The 20,601-nt window shown below is 44.4% G+C and overlaps 1 protein-coding gene across 2 annotated transcripts; it reads right to left on the bottom strand.

Annotated features, from left to right (window-relative positions):
• Positions 1-1,703: 1,703 nt before the first annotated feature.
• On the bottom strand, positions 1,704-7,678 carry LOC133903479 (double-stranded RNA-binding protein 6-like). 2 transcript variants are annotated; one of them, XM_062344878.1, is made up of 3 exons: positions 7,306-7,678; positions 4,197-4,416; positions 1,704-3,127 (listed from the first exon to the last, which is right to left on the bottom strand). In XM_062344878.1, exons 1-3 carry the CDS (start codon positions 7,549-7,551, stop codon positions 2,013-2,015), a joined length of 1,581 nt encoding a protein of 526 aa, XP_062200862.1. In that variant the 5' UTR covers positions 7,552-7,678; the 3' UTR covers positions 1,704-2,012. The 2 variants fall into 2 exon arrangements, with proteins under 2 accessions (XP_062200862.1, XP_062200863.1); XM_062344879.1 differs by lacking the exon at positions 7,306-7,678 and adding an exon at positions 5,947-6,097.
• Between the last annotated feature and the right edge of the window lie 12,923 nt (positions 7,679-20,601).

Below are 20,601 nucleotides of genomic sequence, written 5' to 3' on the forward strand. Positions count from 1 at the left end.
CAACAAGAGTGTAAATTACTCGACTTTTCTGTTGTTGGATCTAATATGGAGGCGAGACGAGATGGCGAGGGCGCAATGAATCCCCGTTTCGATGGCATCAGCGCGCCATAAATCGGCGCCTCCTGTCGCTGGGCCGTCCATGCTGTGCATCTATGGAGGCGTTGCCCCCCTTCAATTATTATCAGGTCTGCTCGGCACAGTAAGCAAGAAAACGATGCCGTCCCCCCCGCTGCTGCTTTCCTCCTCCCACTCTGATCTGATCCCTCGTCTCCTCCCTATCCTTCTTCTTTCCCCCTATCGACCTCACTCTCCTCGCCCCGTCCATCGAATTCATTGTGAGAATTGCCGGTCAGATGAATCAGCAGCGGCAACGCCTACTACACGCTTCTCCACAAGGCACTGACAGCGTTGTCTGATCCAGAGTACTTCCTTGGTTTGGTAATACTTGATTCTTTTAACCAATCATGAAGATTTAATCAATTCTCGGTAAAATATTTTATAACTAAAATACCCTTTTAATGATTAGTATTGAGTTACACAAATAACGAGGTAAAGCATGAATTGATAGGAGCAAAATGTTAAAGAGTGGTAAAAATATATTGAGATACGTGAAATATTAAATATTTTAAGAAAACTTTTTTTTAATCAAAAGTGACGAGTATTACGAGAGGGAATAGCATTGATGCCCGCTGTACCGACACGTACTAAATGGCATGGCCCTGCTCCTGCCCGGCCGCTCGGTGCCACTCCTCTCTCTGCTTTTATTTTTTATTTTTTTTCCTTTGGCTTGTCCCAGTGCGTGCAGAAACACACTATTGCCGCTGCTACGGACGACGACGTCGGCGAGGAGGCGCCACGGTTACGTTTTCCACGGCCGGCCGGCGCTGTCTCCTTGCCGTTACGGTTTGTCGTGCTGCCGTGCCGGCGCCGCGGTACTGGCTGGCCGGGTCAGCACGCTGTGGGCAGGTCAAACGGGCAGGTGCCGCCACAGGCTAACATTTGTCTCATCATTGTGAGATCAGGCCGCACACATGCTCGGCATGCAACGACCGATCAACTGGCCCCTGGCCGACGCCTGCCTGCCTCGCATAGCAGCGCGGCAGCTGCAGTTCTGGTTTCTGAGCGCCTTTTTTGTTCGTTCCTATGGAAAAAAAGGAGATGCGGTTCAGGTCGCGTTGGTGGTTCCAAGTTAAATGCATTGCGAAATTTGCAAAAATAATAACAACTAAGGTCACGACGCAACAACCACTTTTTAGCTCGAGCAAACTCTTCTCCTCCTTTTGCTTTTCTTCCTGGCGATGGCGAGATGTTTAAGCACATGAGTGAAGCAACATGCGTGGTCCCAGTTCGGTGGCGTAGGGGCCGCAGGACCGACCAACGTCGCGGCCAATCCCTGGTCTCTTGTGCAGCAGCTCTGCATCAGACGGTACCTCGAAATGAAGTTGGTTCAGATTTCCGACAAGGATGAGAAAAGCAACAAAAGTCCTCCGAATCAATCAATTTTTCGTCATACTACCAAGGACGAAAAGCAATACATTTCAACTTTTCATCATACTACTGCTAATCCACCACATTTTCATATAGTAAGATTTATAGAATAGTGCAGAGGAGAACGGGCAAAAAGCAGGCCATTCGCCATCATTTGCATGACATAATAACAAAGCAGAACAAGATGATGGCAGATCGACAATGATAACGGAATCTAGATGTAACTGCCACCTCATAATCCTTCCTTAGAGGCACCTCCAATCCACCTCATCATTGGGGTAAAAGCAGACCAACTGCATATCCAGGGAAGTATAACTGTCTCCAACCAAACACTGGGCAGACTGCCTACCACTACATGTTTTTTTTCCTTCTCAAGAGAAAGCTAGGTGTCCCTACCAGAATGCAGCTTGCCCAGCGAGCCCTAACCGGAGCCAAGACAGACAAAAACTAAACAGAAAGGAATGTGCACAGGAGGCAGCTAATTACAAAATCTGGGAGAAGATGATCGTTCGTGTTTCCTCAAATCAATTTATATCCAGCTGCTTGATGGCCGCCTCTGCTACAGCTTGAGCCTCGGCCTTGTGCTCGGCTTCCGCTTTGTCATCGCTGGCATCAGCAGCCCCCAATTGTCTTGTTGGGAGAAACTCTAACGATGCAGTGCGTTCCACAGCAGCAGTATTGCCAGCAGCAGAACATGGCACTTCACTGGTAGCTGCTTTTGAAGCTTCCTTAGCTTGAATTGGAGCCTCAATCTTAACCGAAGACTGAATTGCTGGAAATAGAGTTGACAGTGGTGCACTGTTACCAAGAGAGAGTGATCCCTTCAGTGGTTGGGATTGCACATCCTTCATCTGAATGTGGATCACAGGTGACGGCGACCCCGAAAGCGGTTGACGTTGTGCATCCTTCACCTGAACAGAAATCACAGGAGACATTGATTCCTTCATTGGTTGGTATTGCACATCCTTCACCTGAACAGGGATCACAGGCGAAACCGATTCCTTTCTTGATTGATGTTGCACATCCTTTAACTGAATAGGGATCACAGGTTTCGGCCCTTGAACAGGAGCTGGGGGAGCAAACATTGGGCCGGAAGCTGGCCTGATGCGAACTGGGGATGACATCCGAATCGGTGGAGGATGGCTCATGAGAGGAGGAAGCTGCTGTGTGCGTGCAGCCGGAGGTGGAAGAGGTGGAGCAGAGAACACAGGAACAGCAGTCCTAATTGTGACTGAAGGAGCCATGCTATGGCAAGGCATACGGTAGTGCCCAACAGGGACATAAGGGGCTGCCTCTGCTGCTGGAAACCTTGACCTTGGATTAAAGCTTTCAATGACCCGTGCAGGTGATTGAGATACTCCATCAGTCGATGCTGGTGACTCTGTTCTGGATCTTGAATTAGATTTAGGGCGAAATAGAGGGAGGATCTTTGAGTAGCTAGAATGGGAAGATTGGGGCAAAGAAGGCTTCCTCTCTGGCTGCATCGGAAATTTCTTGGGGAATGGCGAAGCATGGGGATAATTGGCCATTGCCATCTTCTCCTTCAAGCGATAGTTGAGAAGAGCTCGGGCGATCCTGATCTGCTCCTGCTCATCATTGTTCTCTGGTTCATTTGATGAATTTGCTTCCTGACGTACCACTGTTGCAAAGAGGAGAAATAGTGTGAGAAGGTGCTGTTTAATAGAAAATGTTACAACTCAAAATGTTGGCTATCATAATTTACTGCTACAGTCATGGATTTCAATGAGATCAAACAGAGCAGTCATAATGCATAAACTACACTTAAAGGTCCAATTCCAGTAGTGCTCTAAGTGAAACCAGATATCATACTGCTAACTTTCTTGCACCACCAACTATAGGTATTAAAGACAAACAAAGGCATTTCTAGCTTGATGAAGAGCTCCAAATGAACATGTGTTTTCAAACATCTCAGTTAATGTTTTAGTTACTTTAGTTAGGCAGAAGTTTCAAATGAAAGAAGGGTTTTATGTGTATACTAAGTTTCAAGTAACTGTGTGATCAACTATAGTATTTGTATTCTTAAAAGTATCTTTGATTCAACCAATTCTAGAGATAAGGTATCATCAGGCTCATATATAGAACACAAAATTACAAAGATCCAATCATTTGCCTTGACAAAATAAAACTAGTTGAGATTTAGTTTCACATTTCCCATGATATGTTACTAGCTGGAGAGAATTATGTCTTCAGCCTTTGTATAACTACATTTGCACAAATGAAAGTTAAATCAACATCCATTGATCCATAGTTGACATATAGTTCTCTACGCCTGATGCACTTGAAGAAATACCTATAACGAAAACCACATTGTTGTGGCAAGCACACCTCAAGAGCAGCACTATGATACTAAGATTTTCTACTACACATGTTCAAACATACTTTAGGAGCAATGGACTTATGATCAGCCACAGTTAGGCCCTTTTTTAATATCAAGTGCACCTAGCTAGATAGGAAGGAATTCAATTCATTTGATAAACCTAAATAAAATCTTTGAAGCCATAATGAGACTTTTTTCAAACCAAATTGGCAAATTGCGCTGCTTCATTGCTTCCTTTCTTTTTCTATTTCTTTTTTGTCAAATATGATTATTGCAAAAATATATGAATAAGCAATGGAGCTACAATTTCTTTCATCAACAAAGCAGTGCAAAGAACTATAACAAGACAGAAAGCAGTAGTAATACTCACGTTGTTTCAGTGAAGACCATGCTGCTGAAGCAGCATTTTTTTCAGCCTGTTTCTTATTCTTAGCAGGATCACCTGTAAATGTAATACCAGCTAGCTCTACTGTGCATGTGAAAACCGGCAGGTGGCCAAGGCCAGATCGCTCTGTTGTATACGAAGGCAACGGTGCTCCAACTCTCTGAGCTACTTCCTGTAGAAGGTTCTTATAAACACCTGTTTCATCCTGTTTAACAGAAATTTAGCACCATAAGCAAGTGATTGAAATTTATACTGTAAATTAAACCATAGAAGTTGAGGGTGTAAGATACTACTTGCAAGGTCAAAGAATAATCACAGAAAAATATTAAAGCCCAACAAACAGCTAATATAGAACTTTATGACAGAATGAACACAATGTTGTCCACTTTAGTTAGTTAAACTGCCTTTATTACAGGTCTTGATTGAAACAGAAGTAATCAAATCATAAAAAGAAGAAGGGCCTCCAGAATCCAAAGAAAGATGACTTCCAGATTAAGACATTGCTAATCAGTCTTATACTTCAACTGCAAGTATTATGATTCAGAAGAGGTTCAAATACGAAGTGGTAATAGAGCTGTCCACTATCTGACTAGAAAGGGGTAATGAATATACATGATTCAACTCCAAAATTACAAAGTTAGATCCTGGATATAAGCTGGACAATAAAAAATAGTCTTGCAGATCAGTTCTGAATAAACTAATGCAAAAGGTACAATATACCATCAGAACCTAAAAGACTGTTGGTAGTTGACCACGAAACTCACTTAGATCAAACAGTGAGAGGATATTCGTACAATACAAGATAACATCTATGGATCTTACATAAAATTATTGAAAAGAAAACATGGATGTCACAACATTGATGACAGGATATATTTTCAATTCTACAGGAATAAGAACTCCATACTTAGTTGCAGCTAGTTACTATTTACTACCACACGTAGTTGACTAGGAAGTTTTCACATTTTCTTTGTTTCTTATTCTCAATTGGTCTGTAAGAATTAAATATTATTCAATAATCATGTCCCAGTGAAATCCCAATTCTCTAACCACATGGTCAAAAACTTTCCGATGATAGTCCAGGCTCCGATTTTGAAACCCTCCAGCCAGTCAACTATGAGGAACACTGAACATGCCTAACATTTGACTGACCATTGTTCAAAATTATCGTAGCAACCCATTCTACTCTCAGGTCTAGTAACATGACAATTGTCTACAGATTGACCAGCAAGCAGATCGCCTGAAGGTTCATCTAAGCTAGTAACCTGTCTACTCGGAGACCAATCTTTGAACTCCATTATACTACAGGACCATGTCACCCCTATCCCCCTTATTTTAATTGTTACATCATAGTATGAACACAAACGAATAAAACCCATTCAGAACAAGACCCCTCTACCATCTGTCTAGATCCGAAAAGTTGGCACCTTTTCATCATCTGGTCACAATCCAAATCCCAAATTCCACAGAACAATCTCTGCGCAAATCGCAGACCGACAAGAACACCCACTACTCAACATGGCTGCCACGCCCGCACCAAAAACCCTGCCTAAAAGGCGAGGAGCAAAGCGACGTTCCCGCACTAGCACCAGCAGCCACACCCACATTGTCCCATCCATCCACGGATCAATTCGACGCCCCCAAAGCCGCTGACACAGGGAAGTCAACAAAGCACTAGGGAGCCGCACTGCTAATTGCGAGGCAACTCCCAGCACCAGCAGCACCAAAGATTGACCTGACCGTATCGCCAAAGATGGCACGCATCGGCGCAACAACGCCACCCCCGCCGCACTGCACCATGGTGGCTGTGAGGGGGCCTGCCTGCCACTAAACCACCCAGGCCCACCGGCATTGACCTGCGATGCCCCGGTTAGGTGCGGGCGGTCTCCAATTCAATACCCTCCACCCACTCCCACGCCCCTCGCCATTAATACCACCACTAGTATTAAGACCGAAACCTAATCCCCATCCTCCTCCTCCCCCACGTTTCACACTGACACTTCCACGCGCTCGCTAATCCCGTTCAAAGCCCAAGCATCCACGTGTCCCCATGGCTGCTTCCCCTCCGCGTACCCTGCACGGCAACTGCGCTTCCGAGTCAAGTGTACACGGACACTTTTTAATCGCCCCCATTAATGGACAGGTTTCGCTAATCGGGGTTTAGCAGTTAATGGCACGACGACTTGCGCAGTCTGCAAAAAAAAAAAAAAACGGTGCGGGCGGGTACGGACGGAACACTAGCGGTAATTCGGAGGCGCGGGGTAAGATCTGAAGGCTGTAAGAAATGAAATTTTTTCCCTAATTGGCGGTTAATGCGGGGTGTTATCTGAAGCACCGTCGCCGTTACGGCTCGAGAGCCCATTTAACGAGAGATTAAAGTATAGTGGTGGGTTTAATGGCCGGCGCGGAGTACGAACAGATCAAGATAAAATTACAGTTGTAAGAACACGAAATGAGAGTAGTATTTTCGTTCCCGAAAAATGAGAAGAATTTTTTAAGAACGAACTTAAAAAAATTAACCGAACTCGAGTACTGCAACTTTTTCTCTCGGAATCAAAAGAATCCCCCTTTTGAGAACCAAAAAAAAGGGCCAGAATTTTTGACGTGAAAAGAGTTGCAGCTTTCCGTACCAATTATTCGCTGCAATTCATGTCGCTCACGAGCCCCAATCCCAAACGAAACAGATTCTCAAAGCTGCCACAAAATAACTCGAGAATAATTCGAAGGGAGTGGTGCATTTTCCGCTAAATCTCTCCATAATCGCCAAAATTTTGTTTAAAATTACATAAAATACATGAAACTGCGCTACAACATGAGGCCTGGACTCCCAATCAAACGACTCGCCGTGGATTATGGAGAATGTGTTGCCGTCGCGGGAAGAGTGGCTACAACGATTGTACGAACGATCAACTAAACCCCGAGGAGAAACCACCACAGATCTCAAAATTCCACTCGAAGGGGGCTCAACACACGAAGAATAATCGCGAAAAGTACCCCAAAAAAAAAACAATCAGGAGAAGAGGAGCAGTTCATAGAAAGCGGGAGGTAGACGGAATAGGAAACGGGCGACCACACGATGGGGGGCACGGCTTACCAGAATGCGCGCGGCGAGCGAGTAGGACGGGCCGCGGCGAGCGAGCGCGGCGAGCGCGACCTCGGCGGCAGCGTGCTCGGCCTGGCGGAGCGTGGAGAAGAACCCGGGGCTCTCGAACTGCTCCCCGTTGAAGTTCACCGCCGCCTTGAACCGCGGCGCGTGGTCCGGGCCCTCCCGCAGGGACGTGTACGCCGGCAGGTTGAAGCAGCTCCGCTGCGCCAGCTCCTGCAGCTGGTTCTTGTACATCGCCGCCGCCCTCCGCCGCGACCTCCACCGCTGCTCTGAGTGCCGGCCGCCGTGGCCGGAGACGGCGACCTCGAGAGATCTAATTCTAGAAGAGGGGGAGGGGGAGAAGAGAGACGGCGGAGTGAAGTGGTGCGTTGGCTGGTTTATATATATATATATATATATATATATAGGACACCTATTCTATACTTCTAGGAGTATGTACTCTCACATGCAATATACCACCTAAACAAACACTTTATACTCTTTTACCATTTTTAGTATACTCTAATACTAATTCTAAGATACTCCAATATGAGTTGTATGAAAAAAAATTCAATGTTAGCCTTTCATTTTTGCTATATACTCTTTTTTATACATAAAAGAAGTATATACGCAAATTATGATAAAAATCATGGAATTTCATAAAAAATTTCATGGGATTTGTATTGTAGTATCTTATAATTACTAATGAAGTATATTTAAAGTGATAAAGAAGTATAACACACGTGTAAAAGTGGTATATGAGAGGTGCGAGTACATACACCCAGGAGTACATACTAGTTTTCCTATATATATATATATATATATATATATATATATATATATATATATATATATATATATATATTTTCGTTTTTTGGAAGATTTTAATGCTGCTGCCCTGCCGTTACTAACCGGGCGGATGACAGCTGGGCCCAGCGCCAGCCGCGCTTCTCTTCGTCGGCTTTTTAGGATTTTTTAAATAATAATATTATTTTAATAGAAAATTAAAAATAATATTTATTTTTGAAAATTGCTTAAATAATACCGTGTTAGCAGGCGAGACGCCGATAGACCTATTGTTGGTATTTTGCATACCGACGGATAATCCTGTCCGTAAGAGTCCCTATCAACTGGATTTATCAGCATTTGACATGCCAGCAAGCCACCTGATAGGGCCTTGTTGGCAACTTATATGCTAATATTGTCTTTTAAATTTTTTAACAGTTTTAATTTTTTTATCTTTTAAGGAGAAATAATTTTTAAACATCATTCTATGGAGACATAGAGTGTTAAGACATATGTGCGATAGCTTGTTGTGGAATCATCGGACTAGAAGAGTTGAAGACAATTTTATTCTCGCAACCAATAGATACAATGGCACGTATGATACACTTTCACACTAACGTAGGCATGTATTGCTTTTAAACCTAACATACTTTAGAGAATGTAAACAAGCCTGTCGACGATTAGTAAACCACCTATTTTACGAATACGTGATTAGAGTATATGATAGTTCCTCTTACCGAAAAGCACCAGAAGATAGAGATTTATACAAGTGTTTCCCTTCCGAAGGAGAATAGCTCTATATCTTGTATTTTTGTATTGATTTTCAAGAAAGATTGCAAGGGGGTTTTGGTTAGCCTAGATGAGATCTAAATCTAGTCGAAGGCTCCTCGTGCGTAGTCTCAGCGAGATGTTGATGTAGATCGCGATTGCAGAAGGCTTAAGGCTCATTGAGCGCTTGTTGCTTTTGTCTGGCTTATTCTCTGCAGGGTTCCTTGCCTTGTAGCCTCCGGACTTTTTTCTGAGTAGGATTATATCATCCTTAAACTTAGGGATATATTTTCTTGTTTAAGGGATACATCAGCACTTGAGCTCTTGCCCTTTCACCTCCCTCCCTGCAACTGCGACCGTAACCAAAACCCTCTCTTTTTTCCCTTCATCTTCCGGTCCTCATGGGACGCAAGAAGACAAAAAAGCAAGCTACCTCCACTTCTGACATTGACAAATCCACGATTCGACCATAGATGGTGTCAAAGGTCTCAGAGGAGACGTTTGTCTGGCTAGAGCATGATGAGATTATTCCCTCGCACGCTCTGGTCACCTGCGCGCTAGCGAAAGGCCAGGAGATACCCAACCCAAACATGAACTGGGTTGTGTTCTTTGTTGATTTCTTTCGTTGTGGTTTTCATTTCCCCCTTCTAGTTTCCTCCTCCTCATGCTCAATTTATATGGCGTCAAGTTCATCCACCTCAATCCCAACTCTATCATTATGCTTAGCATCTTCACACACCCATGTGAGGTATACCTGGGCATGCGACCCCTCATCGACCTATTCTGGTTCTGCCTCCATGAAGGGAAGTCAGGGGAGTACATCGGTTTTGTCGCCACGAGCTCTTGGTTAGGGTGATACAAGAAATGGTTCTGTTGCCAGCCACTCCCACATGAAGTTAGCTACCGGGGACTTGAGCCACTCCAAACAATAGTGTGGATGGATTCATCATACATCAACGCTACAATCCAGACCCTCATCATTGAGATCCAGGATCTAAAGGAGGGTGGGTTGACAGTGTGAGATGTTGATGGGGACTTCATTAGGTGGCAATTGAGTCCTCTGCGATCGAGGATTTCAGGCGTCTAGGAGTTCACTATCGAGAAGTATCCGGCCCGAGAATATGAGACATGTACTTGTCTATCTCGAGTAGTAGTTGGAGGAATCCTTACTTCTTATGAGTTACTTCTTTTGACAGATCTTTCCCTGGTGGAGGTGGAACAAAGGACCAAGTTCCTCTTTGAGATTTCCCTCGAGGGGTTTCGCCTAAACATCTCAATCCCCATCGTGGAGATGAAGGTTGAGGCTAGGGTGGATATCTTATCAGTAAGTCTTATGAACTTTTTGTTTTTTCTTTCCGAGTAGTCCTGACTTAAGGTAGCGATCTGTGTGGATGATGAAGCATTTGGGTCACGAGAGGCCCGGCCAGAAGGCTGAGAATGCGAGAGTACAAGTCAAGGACTCAAATGACATCGCGGTCATTAGCACCTCAGGCCCTAGCTAGAGCGGAGGTGTGCCGATCGTGCTGTTGGCCTTGGCCCCTGCCGACGAAAGCATGCTGAAGGACGCCATAGGCACCAGGGACAGTGACCAATCGACGAGCAACATTGCGGCGCCACCTCCAGTTCTGACTCTGACTCCCTCACTTCCATCGTCGTAGCCCTCACCTCTGGTATGTTCGTACAGCCTATCACATTCCCACTTGTAGCGATATGGTTTAGGCTGAAGCATGAGTAGGTGTAGGACCAGGATCGCAGAAAGGCAGTCATCAGCATAGGGACTTTGGCCGGTACGGCCTTAACCGTGCCAGAAGTCATGATATGGGAAGTTGTCCTTCGGGTTGGGACATCCAAGAGGACGGCAAGGTGGCCATGCTGAGGATGCCTGCTGAATTTAAGAGGCCCAAGTACAGGCATCTGCATTGGCAATATTCTTGCGCTTAGGAACACGAAGTTAACTTCTTTTTATAGACTATTTGAGGGAGGCTCGCCACTAAGTGTGATGACGCCCATCCCCGAGTCCCTAGGATCCTGAGCTTAGGAGGATGACATCTTCAAGCTCGGGGAAGACTACTCGAGTGGAGGACAGGTGGCCCAGACCGCAAAAGAGCCCCCTGAAACTGGCGAGAGGAAATGGGGAGGCAAAAGTCATGGCGCCTCAGGAGCCTCAAGCCACTATCTTTTGGTTGCATTCTCGGATGCCCTGGTGTGGCATCGTCCAGGGGATCCGATCCGAGGGTGGCTATGACTTGAAGGATTTTTCTTGGCCCCTTTCTCACAGTAAGTCCTACCCTACAAGATAGTCTTTACTCTATAAATTTATGCATGCTAACCTAGAACTTTGCAGCTAGCCATGTTAAGGATGCATGCCCTTTGCTTAGAGAACTAGCAGCTAAAGACGCACATGGTCGAGCATGAAGCAGAGAAGGAGTTGTAGCTGACCAAGCTAGCCACTAGAAGGACAGCCCCACTTCGGGGATAGCTTATTGTTATTACATTGGTTCTGAACAAGTCATAGAACTAGATCCCCGTATTGTAGGGCACGCTTTCAGACATTCTAGTTGTAGTAGTGTCGGAGGGCTTGTTGGTACCGTGTCGATCGTATCAGTACTTGAGTCCTTTTTTCCTCAATAGCTTTGAATCGTCCTCTCTTCTGAGGGTTTCATCCTTGTCGGTGTATAATTCAATGCAGGGACATTTGATCTTTAATTCATAGGGAAACATGACTTCAGCCCTGTAGACTAGAAAGAAAAGTGTTTCATCAGTTGCCCTACCGGCTGTTGTCCAGAGTGCCCAGAGTATGTTAGACAGCTCAAACGCCCAGGCTTTGGAGTAGGCTGCTAAGCAGTTGAAGACACGTGTCTTGGTTCCTTGTAGCACGAGGCTGTTGGCCTGCTTGACGTATCTGTTGCTCTGTGGGTGAGGTACCGATGTGAAGCAGACCTTGGTACCTAGCTCCTCGTAATACTCAATGAAGGTCAAACTAGAGAATTGAGTATCGTTGTCGGTGATGATCCTACTCTGGACACCGAACCTTGTCATGACGCTCTTCATGATGAACTTCTTAGCTACTTCCGAGGTGATCCTTTCGACTAGCTTAGCTTCAATCCACTTGGTGAAGGTATCAATTGCGATGAAAAGGAACTTGAAGCCTCCGGGTGCTACTGGAAAAGGCCCTACGATATCCAGGTCCCATGTCACGAATGGCCACGAGAAGGGAATCGTCTATAAGGGCTGGGTGGGTTGGTGAATGTGCCTGCTGTGGAATTAGCAATTGGTGTAGTTTTTTACCATCTTGCTCGCATCATGGAGAGTCATAGGTCAGTAGCAACCTTGTCTGGAGGTCTTTCCGACCATGGTTCAAAAGGAAGCGTGAGCCACACCCCTCCATGGATTTCTTCAAGTAGTTCGCTACCCAACTTCCGAGAGATACACCTCATGAGCACTCCGTGAGCACTTCGTTGATAGAGGACGTCGTCTACTAAGGAATACATCCTGGCTCTTCGAGAAATCTACTCAGATAGTGCCTCATCCTTGTGCATGATCGATCGTGAAGAAACTTGCGGATTGGATCCATCCATGTGTCTTCATATTTCAGTGTAGCTACGAGTTCCCTCACGACTCCTTTTGGAGCATTGATTCCTGGCAAGCCCCCAAGTTGGCTATAGGTCTCATGGACTACCACTTATTCAACCGTGTCATCTGTAGATTTCACGACCAGCTTCGAGAGTCTTTCTGTAAAGATCACAATTTGTCCTGGGGATCATTAGGAGGCTAGTCTGGCAAGACTATCGGTGAGATATTTATTGTTTCTCGGGATGTACTTAACCTCGGGTGTTGAGCCCAGGAATCAATCCCAATACATAGTGACTTCATAGATGAATATCATTACAATATCACACTTAATCGTCATTAAATGTCTTACAAAAGTGACCTTGAAGGGCCAAGATTGAAATAAAACTGCAGCGAACCTATGTAGACAATCCTTCGTGATGACTGCACAAGCTAAACTGACGTAGAAAGCATATTAGAACGATCCATTTTCGACGAACTATTTAATAGCTTTTCCAATTGAGTGTTTGATGATAGCAAGAGTGAGTACATGTCACACTTTGCAAGTTGTGAGGAAATAATATGCATATAAAGGCTTGACAAAGTATGACAATATGGCTTTTTTAAAACCATCATTTAAGTAAAACATTTAAAAAACAGTAATAATTAAGTGAATAACAATAAATAAATAACCACCTCAAGACTTCAATCATCTTGACGTAACCAACATTCTAACATTTCAACCAAAATTCCCACCATCAAAGTTGAAGAACACCTCAATCATAGTTCACACCACAATGATTGACCAAACCAACCAAACCATCAAGTTCTAATCATTTGAGATTTTCCTTGCCACTCATAACCTTAAGTATGACTGATTAACAATTTTTACACTATGCAGAGGTCGTGCACTTTACCCATAAGTCATGATCATACTCTGGTGTTGGTACCCATCAGTAACTTACACACTTTTGAGGTGTGTGCTAAGTTGACCACTACAAAGCCTTTATGATGATGAGTAATAGATAATTACTGTATCTGGCCACCCTAGAATTTCCCGTAATTCTTGGGGTATGTCTTTATCTCCAGGAAGATGATCCCTGAATGAAAGGAAACTACCTGTAGGCACCCAAGGCAACCTATAACTGGGAAAGGTTTATCTCCAAGAACAGGAATGAGGACTCCACAGGACATACGATACCCCCACATATATACGGATTCAAGGGGCCCTACGGAGGATAGGCGATACAAAGCGGGAGAGAGCACCACAAGCAAGACAAGCCCATAGAAGCCAAGGAGAAAGTCACCAACTAGTTTTAGATCCATCTAAGGTAGCTACACCCCCTTGTAACAGACCCAGATTAATACAAAACAAATATGACGTATGGTTATTATCCTCAGGGAGGCTTGAACCTTTCTAAAACCCCTTGTGTGTTCCTCTTATGATTCATCTACTCAAAGCATCCCCTAATTCTTCAACAAGTTCATTAGATCGATGGTTCACCAATCATTGATAGCTAGCGTCATCCGTGTGGATCATGGCAATAGGCACTAAAGAGTCTACACAGAGCATGTCGTCAGCGTCACCAAAGCTTTCACTGAGAACCGGTTTTTCGGATGAGGGGTTCTACGACAACTTTACCCCGCTTACTGATGACAGAATTATGACAAAATTAAAACTCATATTCAACGTACCCATCAATACATTGTCACCCTCGTGAACCTCGTCAGGGGTGGTGTGGTGCGCTCGGCCACTCTTGGGGACATGGGTGGCCTGAGAAGACTGCGGTGCAGACTAAGTAGGTGGTGGCCTTGGAGCGGTCACCATGGCTCCCGGCTTCGGATATGGGCAATCCCGAGCATAGTGGCCGACACGGCTGTAGTTGTAGCACGGGCCACCGGGGCCACCTGTCACGCTCATTTGAGAGTCAATGGGTCTTGTAGGCTGCCCTTGTGGAGCGGAGAAAGATAGGCGTCGCATCATCCACATTGGCCGTGGAGCAGTCAGTGTCGACATGTGAGATGGTAGAGGCTGACTTTCAGTGCGGGCGCGTTGAGAGCTCCCACCCATGGAAGGCGACGGACCCCTCTTGCGCTTCTTCTCCTCTTGGTGATTCTTGAGTTTGAACTCCACTGTGAGGGACGTGCTCACCAACTTGGTTAAGTCGGTGAACTAATGTGCAGATAGCCGGTCTTGCATCTTTGAATTGAGGCCATTGACAAAGCGGTATTGTTTCCTCTCGTCGGTGTTGACCTCATCCTGAGCATATTGTGCAAGGTGGTTGAACACTTGCACATACTCTATCACTGATTTACCTCCTTGCTTGAGGTCCATGAATTCCCTTCTTTTGATCTCTATAAGACCCTTAGGAATATGGAAATCCCGGAATGCCTGGCGGAACTCCGCCCAAGACACCTGATGATTGGCGGGGTGCAAGGCCAAGTAGTTGGACCACCACGTACCTGCCGGGCCTTGAAGCTGACGAGCAGCAAAGAGCGCCCTCTCGTGATCTTCACATCTGAGGAGGGCGAGCTTCTGCTCGATAGTCCGGAGCCAGTGGTCGGCATCCAGAGGATCCTCAGCCAGCGTGAAGGTAGGCGACTGAGTCATCTCGGTGCCCAGCCCCACCTCCTCCTTGAGGGGCTGTGTTACGCACGAGAGTTTCGAGAAGCGCCGTCTGAGCTTGACGGTTTTGCTCGATTTGCATAAGCACATCCGCCATGCTCGGCGGTGGAGGAGGGTTATTCTCATTAGAACCCTCAGGAAGATCACCCAAACTGCCATGGGTTCTCATGTTGTTGTGGTGATGAGAAGAAATTGATGTGAAAGGTTAAATTCTGACATAGGTGAAAGATCAAATTCCAACTAATGCTACCTTGCTACGTCGGACCTCGCTTATTTGGATCCGTATACTACATAATGATAAAAATGCATGTTCAAAGGCATGGTGCAAAATGAATAATGAAACATCAAAGCATGCTCGCTTCTGAACTACACACATCTTTCTCAAATGCATCTCACCCCATCAAACGTTACAACTACATACGTTATACTTAGGGGCATAATATAGCAGGTTCATACATATTGGCAAGAAGATGCACAAAAGAAATTTTTTTGTGAGTTGCTTAGTGAAGTTAACCACTTACAAAACAACGTTCTAATTATGTTTAGGCTACTTCATTAAATCAAGCTCTGATACCACGCTGTGGGGAACCGTTCAAATAATATTCTAATTAATCACCAGGAGGATCATTATTCATAATCACAACCTCGATGATTAAACAGAATATCATCCTTATAGTTCTGGCACGTGTTTTGTGCCCAATATCGAAACACATGCCTTCCAACAATTAGTATCACAATATAACTTAAGAAAGAGCAAATAATTAGCATTATATTACAAGCTCTTAAGCATACAACCATTTTTAACAATTTACTACAAAAGGTAACAACAAGTACGCAGTGGAAATATAAACCTATACAACAAAGGAGAGTGGAGCCACATGCCCTTAGGCTCCACCCACAAAGCACGACCTCCGAGAGTATGATGCACTACTCTTGCCCGTCACCCTGATCGGCAGGTACGAAGTAGCCAAATACCAGCTCTTCCTCACCAGCAGCACCTGAAAACGCAGGCTTGAGTATGAAAGTACTCGCAAGACTTAAACCATATATAGCACATATACATAGCTCGACTCCAAGGATTGTGCATTGGACCATTAGCAAGGGAAAGCCACAAGGTTAAGTTATACATAAGCGGTAAGCAACCTAGACATATATGTGTTAGCAACAAACTTAACCAACAACAACATAACTCTATCCTGCCATAACCAACTGAACATAAATAAAAGGAACCATTATGAGCATACAAGTAACAAAGACCAACTCAACCATCTCCCATATATCCAACCATCAACCACAAGCGAAAACTCTGCGACCGATACAGATGGACATAAGCATGCTCATGACCGAGAGTGTGGCATTTTGAAATATTTTTACACCCTGCAGGGGATACTCCTGGACCCACACGACTTGAAGACCATACGGCTTGCATGACCACACAGATCCATACAAGGGGGTACTCATGTCAACCTTTCCCAATAAGCCCCGATCATTTGAAACATGCACCGCTCACCGCGACGGTACTAGAACTACTCCCGGAGCAAACTAGTACCACTACAAGCCCATCCGCTCACACCGTCAATGTTCAGGCCCCAAATGACCACAACTACAAAGGTATTCGGCTTGCCTTACCATTAGATCGGCATGTGGTGAGTATGATAAGTGCTAAAGCCGACTACACCGACGATCGGTGCTTAAACGATACAAACGGTCTACGGTGTCCGGTTTCCTCTCCCGACCTACCCAGGTGAACTCCACATCCGAGCAGGATAAACACCTCCTAGCGCCGCCCACGTTTCGTCTCATACTCACCACTCGTACAACCATCATCAACAACCCATCAAGGTTAAAATTATTGTGAACAGCAATTAAACCTATCGCTCGCGAACGATGGAACATTTTACCGCTCGACTTCTACCGGTGACCTATGCATTTCTAAGCATTTAAGTCGAAAATGTACTTAGATGACAACAACCTCTCAAGTCTACAAGGGTGCGAGTAAACAATATCTTAAGGTAGAACGAATACAACCAACATAGAATCTACCCATTTATACCCGACACTAACTCGCTAATCATGCAATATACATAAGCATACCCGACACTAAACTCTATTTAATTGAATAAATTTGCAATATGCTTAGTTGCTTGCCTTGCTGCTCAGGTGGCTGCCTATAATTACCCACGCAACACTCGCAGAAATCTAGAAGATTGGAGTCATCTTCAACTGCAACCATGCCACGCTCCAGCTCCTTGTTCACTAAACAAGAACGCGTGCAATGATGAGCATGAATGAATGCAACAAGGTATGCCACAATGCTAAAAAATATGCTAGAAGTATAAGACATGCGAATCAATGCAACTCTAAACGATCTAAATGAAATCTGAAAAATAACAGCCATCCGAAGTATCCGGATTGGTTCGGAGTATCCGGGTTCAGACCCATCGGGTGAACCTCCGGAAGAGGCGCTCGGTTACTGCCCTTTTGCTTGTCTGACCTGGAGTATCTAGGTGAATCCGGAATATCCGGGTTCCAGAGCCTCCGGGCTATCCACCGGTGAAGGCTCTTGGTTAGCCACTACTCTAACTTAACCTGGAACCTCTGGATTGGTCCGGACTATCCAAGATGTGCCGGACACTCCGAGTGAGGCTCCGGGTGAGGCTCTCGGTTATTCGATAACGCAATTACCCGGATTCTCTGGGCTTACCCGGATTATCTGGGTGATACAAACTTAGGTTCTTCACAACTTTTCCCTCTGGTGATTTGGCTCACTTTACAAATCTGTGCTACGCAAACGTATATATGCCCCATCCAAAGGATTCTAAACCAATCTCGCACCCTAAACCCTAACCAATTTTGAACACAATTCGACAGACAATTTCTGCTGAATTCGGAGTATCCGGGTGAGGCCGGGATATTCGGGTCAGCCCAGAAAAGCTGTTCTCGAGTGGATTTTTGGTCAATTCGAGTTGCGATCTTTTCCAAGCCTAAAGGGGACATGTTAGGGATAGTCCAAGGGTCCTGGAACTCGCTCATCAACTAGCAACACGACTCTAGAACTCATTTTCGACCAAAACTTTATTTTTGCTCCAAAAAGCTCAAGAACTTTAAGAACTACTAGATTCTTCCACAAAAACAAAAATGGATTAAATAGATGAGTAGATCATGAGCTAGAGAATGCAATGGTACCACATGCATACCATGGCTTCGCTTCTAGAGTGCGGATTCGAGGGAGGAGTGAGAGAGAGCTTGAGAGAGAGGGGGCTGAGTGAGCTGCAGCAGCTGTGCTGCTCAAGTGAGGGTGTGGGGAGTGAGGGAGGAGAGAGAGGGAGCAGGTGGTGCGTTTCCAATGCGATTTCTATTCTTTTCTCTCCCAATTTTCTTTCTCTTATCCGAATGACTTTAAACGAATTGCTCTAGAGTTACAAAACAAAGTCACACAAACTGAAATATAATGCTTAAGAAGCATAATTATGCTTAATTAGGTGATTACGAATTTGGGACGTGGCATCTACTCTCCACTACACCCCGGGCAACCGTCGCCTCAAACATGTTCTTCTCCTCAGCCATCTTGTAAAAGAAGTCCACCTCCTCAGCCATCGCGTTGAAGAAGTCCATCACTCAAGAAGGCAGCACCATCAAGAAGCTAGCCATTAGCTCAGAAAACAAGATTAGGTTCTGCAACATCCAAGCAGACGACATCATCTAAGAAGTTGGTGGCATCTAAGATGTTGGCGAAACCCAAGGACGTCTATTCACTCACTGCTGAGGAAACTTAAAAGATTGTGGACACAAATGTCACGACTCATTTCCTTCCTCTACCATCTCCACCGAAGCCTGTTGTGCCTGAAGATGCCTTGAAATTTTTCATGAGAATGGCCAAAGCTAAACAGATGGGGGCAACTTCAAGTAAGCCACCGACTGACTATGAAGCATCAGCAAGAAGCAAGCCAAGAGCAAACCAGGTCCAATCATTAAGGATGCTCCAAGCATTGCGGACTTCCTGACTGATTCAAGAATAACATCAGAGGAACTAGCATGGCTTATTGTGGGAGTGGATATATCAAAGTTGGATGTTACATGGTCATTTGAGTTGAGCAAACTTTTGGTCAAACCAGATATAGAAAGAAACCTTACAACTCAAATACGCTGATTATATCAGTGGTACTTGGAGCAGTCCAAGCAGAGTTTTCAGGCATTCCCTGTAAAATATAGAGATGAATATTTCCTCAGTAGGGACGGTTCTTCTGGTTGGAATTCTTTCACTTGTATGAACTGTTCAAAGAAGATGCCCTCGATGTGGCTATAGTCAGAGCATGAACTATGTAAGTGAATTATGCATGTACTTCACGTTATATGATATTGTACCTTAAAATTGCATAGTTAACTTCTCGCTTTCATAGAATGGAGATCCAAGCATACGAACAAGATTTAGATGAGAAAGTAGGATTCATCGGCCCTGGGCTTGTGAACTAGAAACTTGTAACGAAGAATCCAGACTTTAGCAAGGACTACTTATTGAAGTGCCTGCTTCACCACCAATACAAGAAATTCATACTCTTACCCTACAACTTTGAGTACGTGTTTGCACGCCAGGGCGTCCTCATTTTATGGGTAACTCGATTCTAGTACTAATTCTCTATGGTGACATATTCTGCAGTTTTTATTGGATCCTCTTTGTCATCCACCCAGACTTGAGCAAGATCATTGTCTTGGACTCACAAAAAGATAGATAAGATGACTTACCAATACCTCATCAACATGCTAAACAGGTTAACTCGATCATTTAATCTTCTCGATGATTGCATCTAAGTTTAATTAGTATTCATATTCACATACAGGGCGTACACAAGATACCGCAAAGTAAAAAAGAGTAAATCCGCATTACGAAAAAATAGAAGAAATCCAAAATAAAGAGTGTTATCCACTTCCATCAAGAAATAGTACGATGTAAAAATTGACTTTCTGGTACACAATCCATATTCATGTCTTGTATTTCCTATTGAATAAAAAGGTTAAATTCATTCCACTGACGAATCATTTTCTCTTCAAATGTATGAGGCAGCTACCCGGCAACAATCTCTGCACGTTTTATATTCTTACTTCATGCATGCATTCAGGCCAGACGGAGACGATGTTAGGTTCAATTATCTTGAGATATGAAATGACATATCGATACCTTCTTTTCAATTTCTACACGTGTTCAAGGACTAATTCTTTCGAATCTTCAAACACAGCGCTCCAAACTACGTACAAGTGTGTTACAACCTGCAGAAATACATATCCTTAAAAACAAATGGTCGAGTTCTTCTTGGAACATGTTATCAACCCAAACAATGAGTTTCATGAACTGATCATGTCGTCCACATGTGAGAAACCTTCAGAAGACACCGTACCTTCTAGTAGAGAGCATGCGACAAGGAGGAAGGCTACCAAGGGGCTTGACAACGTATTATATTTCACCAATTGTAATAATATGAATGAATGACATTAATTACTATTTATTAATGAATGATATGAATTACATTGTATTATGCGAAGTTGGTATCATCAGATGACTCTTCGACAGAATGGCCTTC

Source organism: Phragmites australis, chromosome 21 (genome assembly GCF_958298935.1).
Source record: "Phragmites australis chromosome 21, lpPhrAust1.1, whole genome shotgun sequence".
NCBI classification, from domain to species: domain Eukaryota; kingdom Viridiplantae; phylum Streptophyta; class Magnoliopsida; order Poales; family Poaceae; genus Phragmites; species Phragmites australis.

Bases quoted from the DNA above. Each gene is read 5' to 3' on its own strand.
- LOC133903479 (XM_062344878.1), bottom strand. From the start codon at position 7,551: ATGTACAAGAACCAGCTGCAGGAGCTGGCGCAGCGGAGCTGCTTCAAC. The intron at 4,417-7,305 runs GTAAGCCGTGCC...TCTGTTAAACAG, and splicing joins CGCTCGCCGCGCGCATTCTG to GATGAAACAGGTGTTTATAA. The intron at 3,128-4,196 runs GTGAGTATTACT...TCTTTGCAACAG, and splicing joins ATGGTCTTCACTGAAACAAC to TGGTACGTCAGGAAGCAAAT.